Consider the following 12,111-nt stretch of genomic DNA (forward strand, 5'->3'; position numbering starts at 1 on the left):
TGACTTATTTTATTTTTGGGGGCGGGGACCCAGTTCCAGCATCCTTCTTGGTGTGTTTTTTTTATGGCATCCACCATGCGTTCTAATTAACATCTTAACTTTATTGTTCTAGTCGTTGAAATTGCAGCGATAAACACTTTGACAAAATAAAAGCACTTTTTATGGACAGAATGATTTTATTTAAAGAGGCTCTGTCACCAGATTTTGCAACCCCTATCTGCTATTGCAGCAGATCGGCGCTGCAATGTAGATTACAGTAACGTTTTTATTTTTAAAAAACGAGCATTTTTGGCCAAGTTATGGCCATTTTTGTATTTATGCAAATGAGGCTTGCAAAAGTACAAGTGGGCGTGTTGAAAAGTAAAAGTACAACTGGGCGTGTATTATGTGTGTACATCGGGGCGTGTTTACTACTTTTACTAGCTGGGCGTTCTGATGAGAAGTATCATCCACTTCTCTTCAGAACGCCCAGCTTCTGGCAGTGCAGATCTGTGACGTCACTCACAGGTCCTGCATCGTGTCGGCCACATCGGCACCAGAGGCTACAGTTGATTCTGCAGCAGCATCAGCATTTGCAGGTAAGTAGCTACATCGATTTACCTGCAAACGCCGATGCTGCTGCAGAATCATCTGTAGCCTCTGGTGCCGATGTGTCCTCGCTCGTCTGACACGATGCAGGACCTGGGGAAGTGACGTCACAGCGTGATCTGCCAGAAGCTGGGCGTTCTGAAGAGAAGTGGATGATACTTCTCATCAGAGCGCCCAGCTAGTAAAAGTAGTAAACACGCCCCGATGTACACACATAATACACGCCCACTTGTACTTTTGCAAGCCTCATTTGCATAAATACAAAAATGGTCATAACTTGGCCAAAAATGCTCGTTTTTTAAAAATAAAAACGTTACTGTAATCTACATTGCAGCGCCGATCTGCTGCAATAGCAGATAGGGGTTGCAAAATCTGGTGACAGAGCCTCTTTAACTTTTTTTTCTTTTCTGTGCAGTTACTTTATTTATTTTTTTAACCCCTCTAGTGGACCTCACAATGCGAGGATTTGATCGCTGATATAATGATTTGGTGAACACCCTACATCAAAACATTACTGTCTCTCTTTATTAGGACCTTGGCTGCCATGGCAACCCATCGCCCTCTGTCAAGCCACTTAAATGTCGCAGTCGCTATTAATCGCGCATTTAAGGGGTTAAACGAGCATTGCAGCGGAAGCCCGGCGGTCAAGCACAGTCATGCCCATGCAAACAGAATGAAGTACATGTATGGCATTCTGCGCCAACAAGCCCCAGTAGATGACGTATATGTACGGCACAAAGAAATAATAAAAGAATAGTGCAATAGTTTTGCCCATTTACTCAGAGTGGTTATTGCTACACACAGTCTTAGAAATCATAGAACACGGTAACTCTTTATAAAATATAAATATATTATACACACACATCATATATGATATGTACACATTATATATTGAACACATTTATATACACATACTTTTTTTTTATTTTTTATTTTGAATAAACAAGGATTTCAATTGTAATATAGGAAACGTTGTATTTGTATTGATGACCGCACTGAATGGGACTTTTCACTTCTACCGGACGACCAGCAGCAGCTTCGTCAAGCTGTCAGAGCAGACAGAATGGCTTTTGAGGATTCAGATGTCAGCGACTAGAAACGTCCTGGGTCGTTACGTGCACTGGGACATATAAGGAGGCGAGAGAATGCAAATGAACTTGATGAGCTATTTTAAGGTCGGTTGCACATGCCATTTGTGTTTGTCATTCCTGCTTCACAATGAGGTGCCAGCCTGTCCTCACTGGACTGCAGCGATGATATTGGGCAGAATTCATCCATCTTCTTCCGGATGGACAGCTGTGCTATGTGTCACCACTTGTTCTTATTTATTTACATGGCCCGGAAGGGTCGTGGCAAAGTAAAATATAGAGAAAAAAAATAATAAAATGTTAAAAATTTCAAACCCTGCAAACCTCAAAATCCAATGTACTACAATGAAATAGCAAACACAAAACATCCTGCTGAAAACACCGAGTATCACAAACATGACCTGACAAGGTCTCCAAACAAGACCCTATAGGTTTTTTCCGACACAGCAAAATCTAGTAAATCAGCGGCATCCGCTGTATGCTACTTACCATAGAGAAGTCATGGGAGCAGTACCTCTGTCATGCAGTCCGGTATCCAAACCCGACTTTCCCGGTTTGATTGTCCTTCCCCTTGGCCGTTCTGTCACAACCAGCCGCCTCCAACTCTCGTGGATTTGCTATTGCCTTGTACCCGCCGGGCATGTGTGTGTAAGGGTATGTTCACACGCAGAGTCAAAAAAGTCTCAAAATACGGAGGCTGTTTTCAAGAGAAAACAGCTCCTTATTTTCAGACGTTTTTTGTGCCACTCGCGATTTTCACTGCGTTTTTTACGGCCGTTTTAGGAGCTTTTTTCAATAGAGTCTATGGAAAACGGCTCCAAAAACGTCCAAAGAAGTGTCCTGCACTTCTTTTTCACGGCCGTTTTTTTACGTGTAAAAAAACGCTTCGTCAGAACGGATTTCCAGACGTTTTTCGGGCGTTTACGGCCGAAAATAGGTCGTGTGAATATACCCTAAGGGTATGTGCATATGGTAGCAGGCTTTTACGTCTGAAAAGACAGACTGTTTTCAGGAGAAAACAGCTGCCTCGTTTCAGACGTAAATGCTCCTCCTCGCATTTTGCGAGGCTTCTCTGACAGCCGTAAATTTTGAGCTGTGCTTCATTGAGTTCAATGAAGAACGGCTCAAATTACGTCTGAAAGAAATGTCCTGCACTTCTTTTGACGAGGCTGTATTTTTACGCGTCGTCGTTTGACAACTATCAAACGACGACGCGTAAATGACAGGTTGTCTGCACAGTACGTCGGCAAACCCATTCAAATGAATGGGCAGATGTTTGCCCACGTATTGTAGCCCTATTTTCAGACGTAAAACGAGGCATAATACGCCTCGTTTACGTCTGAAAATAGGTCGTGTGAACCCAGCCTTACAGTGAACAAACAGGCAGAGTACACCTCGCTGCATTGCGGATGCCCGGAGTACAGGCAACAGTTCAAGGAAGCTGGTAGTGACAGAGAAGACAATGGGAAGGACAATCACGGGCGGGTTTGGAGGCTGGAGTGCGTGACTGGTCGATAGCATCACCGCCCCTAGTGGTGATTAGCATACAGCACAGATCAGCCATGTCCTTCTCCTCACAATCCTGTTTCTGACTGTAAGGCCTTATTCAGACGGCCGTGTTCGGACTGTGATATACAGACAGTTTGTCAGCCAAATTTCCTGGACTGGCCACAGTTCAAGGAGCCGGGCTCCTACAATTATAGTTATCTATGTGTCCCTGCCTCTCCACGGAAATACTGTTCCGTACTGAAAACATGATTACAGTGCGGGACAGTAGTCCCACGGGAAGGCAGGGATCCCTAGTATCATAGATAACTATGATGCTAGGAGACTGGCTCCCTGAACTGTGGTCAGTCCAGGAAATACGGCCGACACACATACGTATATCACGTACCGAACACGGCCGTCTGAATAAGGGAATGTTCACACGGCAGCGTCCGTTACGGCTGAAATTACAGTGCTGTTTTCAGGAGAAAACAGCTCCGTAATTTCAGCCGTAATGGCATGTGCAGGCGTCTTTCGCTGCGTCAATTACGGACGTAATTGGAGCTGTTTTTCCATGGAGTCAATGGAAAACGGGTCCATTTACGTCTGAAGAAGTGACAGGCACTTCTTTGACGCGGGCGTCTTTTTTGACAGCGGCGCGTAAAAAAAAATGACCGTCTGCACAGAACATCATAAAGCCCATTCAAATGAATGGGCAGATGTTTGCCGACGCTTTTGAGCCACATTTTCGGACGTAATTCGGGGCTAAAACGCCCGAATTACGTCCGTAAATAGTGTGTGTGAACCCAGCCTAAAACCTAAGACAACTGGCTGCAGCAGGAGCCTCCCCCTCTGTCTACAGTAGAACAGAGATTGTCAAGCTCCACCCCCTTTGCTTAGGCCAAGCCCCTCAGCAGATAAAATACGTAAAAGCACCATTTATTCAATGTAAAATATGATCATTCAGTGTAATTTGGCTGCCGACCACGATGGTTACTCCCTCAAGAAATAACTGCTGCCTGAATTCATTTGGAAGAATCTGGAAAGTAGTTTTGTTTAATATGATAAATAGATGTCCTGAGGCCTCCAGCTCGCTATGGATATTGAGTTGATGCCGGGTGACTCTTTTTGAAGAATTCCAGACAAGAAATGGATTAAGCTAAATTTTGAAAGGTAGTTTAATTGCAATTACCATGACACGCCAAGACTAGGAATTGTTTTCATCTCATTACCATAACAGCTTCACACCTTAAAGGGAGGACTCACTTATATACTTGGTCATTGCAATTACAACAATTTTCTAATATATACCTATTAGCCAAACCAATCCCCCTTAGACGCAGGAGCGATTCAGCTAATAGCAGGAAAGCAAATTCCAGTATTTATAGGATCTGTATTCGGTCACTGAAGAAAGGCAAGGAATATCCTAATGGCCTTCCACAATTGGGTAATATAGGTTGTTCATGGATTTTTCTTCTCAATGGGCAAAAACAAAGGCCCTCATTCATGTGCCAATTATCAGGCAAACGAGCGATCACAATACGCTCGTTCCCGATAGTTGCTTTGTGTAAATAGGGCAACGATCAGCCGATGAACGAGCAAACACTCGATCATCAGCTGATCGTATCGTTTATGCAGCCGACAATATTATCCGTGTCAGCAGCACATCTCCCTGCTGCTGACATGATAGAAATGTATGGGGACGAGCGATCGGAGTAAGGGTATGTTCACACGCAGTGAGCAAAAACGTCTGAAAATACGGAGCTGTTGGGAACAGAACATCGTAAAACCCATTGCAGGCAATAGGCAGATGTTTGTAGGCGTATTTGGGGCATTTTTTCAGGCGTAATTCGAGGCGTAAAACGCCCGAATTACGTCTGAAAACCGTGCGTGTGAACATAGCCTTACAAGCGCTCATGCCCATCCATAGCTCCTTGTGAAAGGAGCAAACGAGCGCCGAACAACGAGCTGTCTCGTTGATCGGCGCTCGTTTACACGGCCCACGTCAGGCCGTATAAGAGGACCCTTTACTTTCATTGGCTACAGTATTTTGCCCAGCCCTGATTCAGGTGCTTGTCCGGTTTCAGCAAATCAATGTTATTTTTTGTATAATAAAAGTTGAACCATTTTCCAATAGACTTCTTGTAATAAAACCTCAGTGTCCAAGATCTCTGCTTGTTGTTAATCAGTCGGAACATTCATGGTTTACTTCTTGTGGATAAAATTCTGTCCATGTCATGTGATGGACACACAAGTGCACGGCTCGTTACAGTACGTGTATCAGAGCTGGGTCTTCTTAGACCCTGTTCACATTAAGATTTTTTTGCAGGCAGAAAAATCTGCCTCAAAATTCCTTCAGGAATTTTAAGGGGGAGTTCACACTGAGTTTTTTGACAAGTTTGACATGGAAACCGCGTCAAAAAACGGCCGAAAATGCCTCCCATTGATTTCAATGGGAGGCGGAGGCGTTTTTTACTGTGAGCGGAAAAACCGTCTCACGGGAAAAAGAAGCGACATGCCCTATCTTCAGGCGTTTACGCCTCTGACATCAATGGGAGGCAGAGAAAGCGTATTTCGCTGCGTTTTTTGCCCGCGGCGCAAATTGGCGTGCAGGCAGAGAACAATCTGCCTCAAAATTCCAAAACGGAATTTTGAGGCAGATTTTCCACCTGCAAAAAACTCAGTGTGAACCCAGCCTAAGGCAGATTTTGACCTGCCTGCAAATTTTCACTACGTTTTTTGAGCGCCCCAGGCAAAAAACGCAGTGAAAAACACTTTCTCTGCCTCCCATTGACTTCAAAGGGAGGTCAGAGGCGGAATCGAAGCAAGAAAGAGCATGCAGCTTTTTTTTTATTTTTACCGTGAGCGGCTAAATACAGCCGCAGAAAAAAAACAAAAACACCTCTTGCTGCCATTGAAATCAATGGGAGGCCGGTTCGGCCGTATTTTGCCGCTGATTCCGACGCGGATTCCGTGTAAAAAAAAACTCAGTGTGAACTGGGCCTATTGATCCCAGCACATTACATGGACACGATGTAATGCCTATTTTCCTCTTTCCCCAGATAACTGCTAATCGGGGGGGGGGGGGTCCTGGCAGGTGACACTTTGCGATCAGCTTATTGCCAAGGGAACCTTGTAACAAATAGGAACTGTCCATAGCGGAGAACCCCTTTAGAAAACCAGACGCATCTCTATTGTGAGCTATAACGTTCTGCGCATTCTCGAGACTATTGCTTTTTTCTGAGATCTGACAGATTATCAAACTATTTGGGACTTTTTGCAGACAACAAGCTCTGCCCACAATAAGTCACCTATTCGTTTTCAGCAGAACATGCCACCAATTATTGTGAAATACAGCACACAAATGTCTGCCCCAGATAACAGGCCGTGCGCGCCGCTATACCCATAGTGCTAGATTACAGTGATAGAAGGAATAGAAAAGAGATCACTGGGTGTTCGTCTGCTCTGGTAAAGAGGTTGTTCGCTTTCAGCAAATGAACGTTGTTTTTTTGTATAATTAAAAGTTATACAATTTTCCAATATCCATTTTTTGTACTAATTCCTCACAATTTGCAAGATCTCTGCTTGTTGTTATTCAGTAGGAATATTCATTGTTTACTTTCTGTAGATAAAATTCTGATCATGGTCATGTGATCGTCAGTCTACTGCGCTATTGGTTGCGTCAACAACAATGGAACCCCGTCACAACGGTGACAAACGGAAACCTTTGGCAACGTTTCCATCACCATGGAGATCAATGGTGAGGGAAACGGAAGCTGAGGTTTCAGTTTGCCGTTCCTTTGAGGGTTAACCGACAGAAACCTCCGACAGGAGCCCCTCGACGGAAGGGCAACACTGATGTGAACACAGCCTAACACATACGGTAGGCTTAGATACAGGGTCCATGTGCATGTGTGATACTGTTTGTTGGACCCAGTATCTAAGCCTACCATGTGTTAAGCCTTTTTTTGCGCGTTGCAGTTCCGTGTGTCATCAGTGTTTGGTGCGTGGCTGCGTGATTTACACGCATATGCCATCCTTATGACACGCGGTTTTGAAAAAGAAATGAAGGAAGTGGTTTTCATTTTCCCTTCATTTCTTGATCTACTGTTGCACGAATCACGCGCAACACACGGAAATGCTTCCGTGTGCTGCGCGTGATATTCACACACCCGTTGACTTCAATGGGTGCGTGATGCGCAAAAACTGCTCAAGTATAGGACATGCTGTGAGTTTCACGCAGCGGACACGCTGCGTGAAAAACACGGACTGTCTGAATGGCCCCATTCACTTACATAGGTCCGTGCGACGTGCGTGATTTTCATGGACGTGAAGCACGTTCGTGTAAATAAGGCCTTAGGCTTAGGTATAGGGTCCAGCAGACCGTAATCTTATACGGTATAAGCTGCGGTCCTGTATCTAAGCCTAACACATAGTAGGCTTAAAGAGATTGTCCAGTCCCTAAACATTGATGGCCTAGCCTCAGGATAGGCCATGAATAGCTGATGGGTCGGGGTCCGACTCCCGGGACCCCCACCAATCAGCTGTTTTGAAGGGGGTGCAGCGCTGCTTCACCTTCATTTCCCTTACTTTCTCACACTGAACCGCTGACACGTCCGTGTTGGCGATTCAGTGTGAGAAAGTGACCGGAATGAAGGCGAAGTAGCGCTCGTACGAGCGCTGCACCCCCTTCAAAACAGCTGATTCGCGGGCCCCGACCCATCAGCGCCAGTAGACCGTGGTATTAAACGTACCCTCCTCTTCGGCCGCAGCGGAGGTCCTGACTTAATCCAGGGTCGGGATGTTGTGCGCAGCGCATAGCGTTGGTGACGTCAGGACGGCCGGTGCACTCGGGAAGGAGGAATACAAGTACTGTCAGTTACTATAGTAATGGGGGTCCGTGTAGTTTATTACATAGGCCCCAGTTACTATAGTAACTTTTCATTGATGTGGTGCAGGGGGCCACGGGGCCCCCTGGCTTCGGGCCCTGGTTACAATTGCAACCCCTATAGTTACGCCACTGATTATACGGTTTCCTTATGACAACACCGAATAAACCCAGAGCACAGGCTGGAAGTGTTGTCATGAGGCCACAAGGGTACAGCAACGGCAGGTGTAGGGCTGGTAACTTCAAGCATTGAGAACTGAAGAATACATTTAAAAACTTGCTGCCTCTTTAGTGCAAAGCAAAACGTTCTCCATCAGACGTGCCCAAGTGTGAAACTTGTTTTTTTACGTGAATCACTTTGCAATACTGAGGTCTGAGAATTAGCGCCAATTTTTGCCAGTAGGTGATAAAACCCATGAGGATTATAAAGAAAAGACTTCAAGGCGAAGATCTGATTCATTGGTCGGAATTAGCAGACACCGGTCACTTTCCAATAGCTTTGGGATTTGACATATTCTATTTATGTACATGAGCTTGTTGTAGGAGGTCAATCGTCATATTGGTAGAACTGAAAGGCTATGTACACCTTTCAAAGGATATATATATAGATATATATATATATCAGTTTGTTTGGTGCAACTTTCAAATTAATTTTTATTAAAAATTATTTTTACTTTTTGAGATAGAGCTGCTTTGTATCCTGTATACAGAGCAGCTGTATCTAGCGCTGAATCCTGGTACGCAGGATTGATGGGTTCAGTGGAAGCGGGTTGTGTGTGTCTCTGACACGCAGGATCCACCTGTTATCTATCACATCTAGTTCTGGCGTTCCGTCGGAGCTTCCCGGATACAAAGCAGCTGTATCTCAAAGTAAAAAGAATTTTTAATAAAAACTAATTGGAAAGTTGCACCAAACACACTGATATTTTTATTCTTTTTTTTTTTTTTTTTAAATCACTGTCGAACCGCTGCCACAAGTAGGTCAGCACTTGACAGTAGAGCAGCTATGAAAGGGAAGCAGCACTCGCACCGCGGCCCCTGCAAACAGATGATTGTCGAGAGGTTCCGGGAGTCGGACACGGACGAATCAGATATTAATGGCGTATTCGGAGGATAAGTCAATTAGAAAAGTGCCTAAGAACACAAAAAGCTGAAGAAAAAAAAAAATAGCCTTTAACCTAATCCTACCAAGGCCCTCAACAAACCTTCCATAGCAAAATCTTCATCATGTGAACATAGGCTTACAATGAACTGCCGTGATCCTTTCATCTTTCAAGAGGACCTTTCACCTCTTCTGACGTCTGTTTTAGGCCCCCTGCACACGAGCCTGCCCATAATCATTATCTGCGACTACGGGGATGGTCGGCCGCAGACAGCCACCCGTGCTGAAGTATGGGAGCACAGTCCGAATAAAGCAAAAAATAGGACGTGCCCTACCTTTTGTGGAGTCGTTCCACGGCACGGACACCTTTGTGTCTTAGTTAATACTCGTATTCCACACACAAAAAAAAAAAAAGTCTGTTGCATCTTTTCTTAGAACTCTACGTTGCGCAGTTCCTCTGTTGTTCCTCCTACAAATTTATGAATAAATTAACAACTGGCTGTTACTAGTTGAGAGTGTCTCTGTACAGACTAACAATGTCCAATCAGTGCTGACAGAGCGAGACTGTGTAGGGACACGACCCTTTAAAAAGTGGAATGGCAGCACCCAGTTGTCAATTTGTACGTTTCTATTAGGAACAACAGAGGGACAGCACAACGCAGAGTTCTTGAAAAGATGTTCCACAATGGTTATTTCATGGGGAATACAATTATTTAGTAAACAGACGTGTCAGGGGGAGAGGCGCCAGGTCCTCAGATTCCCAACACATGGATGGAACACAACAAAACAGCACGGCGGAGCCACATAACGTACTACAATGTATTCAAGCGGTGCGGCCCCTGCCAGCGACAGGTCGTGTATTAGGACACATCTGACACATAAAGAGCGCAGGATGCAGAATTAATCGCTCTATTCCCTATTAAGGCGGACACAAACGTATAGTAGGTGTCCCAGGATGCCCCAACCCGTCAGTGCAGGCACACAGCGGAGTCACAATACTGATCAACCCCTTTAAGGACTTTACTACACGCCAACTTGTATTCCGCCTGTATAACGCATGACATTATCAGATAACTACAGCTATATACAGATGGTGCGGACATTGCAGATCACATCATGCCACTTTCACGCATCCTTGTGCAATTTTGGGGTTCCCCAGTGTCAAAATATTGTGTGACGAAATACATTCAGATCATCTTATTACAAGGAGAAGCTCCTCATTGTGTCTCCGGGGCCGACAGCAGGAATCACAACTACTACCGTACAACACTAAGGAAATAGTTGTTCTTATTGGGAGGGGAGTCCTAAACTCATGTGAACTTTCTACACAAGTGTATACATGGCTGGCACTGCCCGGGCACAGGGTCATCGCTATTAATAGAGCACAAGTTACATTGTAGTCCAGGCCCCGGTCACACAGCAGACACGGATTCACAGCGTAATGATCGGGTAACGCATGCTGAGAGTTGTAGTCCACAACAGGCTGCAGTACATGGACAGAGGACACACATCATAAAGCATGTAACGGTTATAACCCGCCGCTCACAGAGTAAAAACGAGGCTCTATATGCCCGCTGCACTCCCTCCCCCCTCATTTCCTCTGCCGTCCGTCCCCGCCCTCACCGTGCAGTGAGGACAGCGGCTCTCCCCGTCAGTCTCCCCTTCTTCTTCTTCTTCCTCCTCTTCTTCTTCCTCGTCATCGGGTTGTCGCTCCGCAGTCACGTTATTACCGGTCATTATTACTCCCGGGAGACCGCGTGTTCCTGTCCTCACTGACATCTCCCGAGCGCTCGCCGCACGACACGCCCACAGCAGAGAACCCCGCCCACTAACTAGTGTGACTCCGCCCCGCTTTCCTGTACACTTGTACGGCGGGTTCTTTCCCTAGGTCAGGGAGTGACGTCACGAGGTCCGGCTCTCTGCTGCCCCGCAGCGTTTAGAGGGGAATTCCAACTGGGTCTTCTGATTAAAATGACAATGATGACCCCATCAACTGAGAGCACTGATGTCCAACCTGTAGGGACCATGGCACTCTCCAATGTGGCCAAATACTTTTGCCTAGATGAGAGAGCGAGAGAGAGAGTGATCCAAGTTGATTTCTTAGAGACTGTGTAAACCTTTGAACACTATTTATTTATTTATTTATTTATTTATTTTTAGATAAAACAAATTATCATGGTGTTTTGAACAACTTTGTAGTTGTTGTTTTTATTAAAAAAAATGTTTTTACTTTTTGAGCTTGAGCTCCTGGATTGTGGATAGATTTAGGCTCCATGCACGCAAACGTATTTTTTTCCTCCCATAAATACTGGCGTAAATACGGGTCCATTGTCACACGTATTCCACCCATATTTACGGACCCGTGCACGTAAATACGGTCCATTGTCACCCGTATTCCACCTGTATTTACGGACCCCTAAAAAAAAGGTGGGGACTAGAAATGATGTCACAATCATGTCCAAACCCCTTAAAAGAGTCACATGATCGCTAAAACGCCATTTTATGTGCCATTTGTGCATTGTGAGAGCTGTGTGCGATTCCTGTGCTGAGATAGTTTGGGATCTTGGCGTTTATTTCGCAGCAAGGATGTCAGACACTCGTGTGGATGATGCTCTGCTGTGCTGGCTTGTCTCGCGGCGATTTGGACAGTGACCTATGCTGGACGAGGAACCGTTGAGGAAGAAGAGGAGGTATTGGGTTCATCCCATTGTCTCCCAAAGGCCCAGGAAGGGCCATTTCCATACCCTATACGATGACCTGCGGAAGCACCCGGAGAAGTTTGACAACTTCTGCCGCATGTCCATCTCCAGCTTTGACCGTCTGTTATCGGACCTCCGTCCTGGAATCACCTTACAGGACACCAACATGCGACGGTGCATCTCTCCAGAGAAACGGCTCATCGTCACCCTCAGGTAAAACACATAATGTCCCCTGTGCCCATTCCTGCCATGCCTTCTACA

General features: G+C 45.4%; 1 protein-coding gene across 3 annotated transcripts in view; it reads right to left on the reverse strand.

Moving 5' to 3' along the window:
• USP28 (ubiquitin specific peptidase 28) overlaps positions 1–10,967 on the reverse strand; it is a 53,564-nt gene extending 42,597 nt beyond the window's left edge. For all 3 annotated transcript variants that reach the window (XM_075839742.1, XM_075839741.1, XM_075839739.1), the window contains exon 1: positions 10,775–10,967. In XM_075839742.1, coding sequence (XP_075695857.1) covers positions 10,775–10,930 — 156 coding nt within the window. In that variant the 5' untranslated portion in view covers positions 10,931–10,967. The remainder of the gene's footprint in view (positions 1–10,774) is intronic.
• Between the last annotated feature and the right edge of the window lie 1,144 nt (positions 10,968–12,111).

This window comes from Rhinoderma darwinii, chromosome 10 (genome assembly GCF_050947455.1).
Source record: "Rhinoderma darwinii isolate aRhiDar2 chromosome 10, aRhiDar2.hap1, whole genome shotgun sequence".
Lineage (NCBI taxonomy): Eukaryota > Metazoa > Chordata > Amphibia > Anura > Rhinodermatidae > Rhinoderma > Rhinoderma darwinii.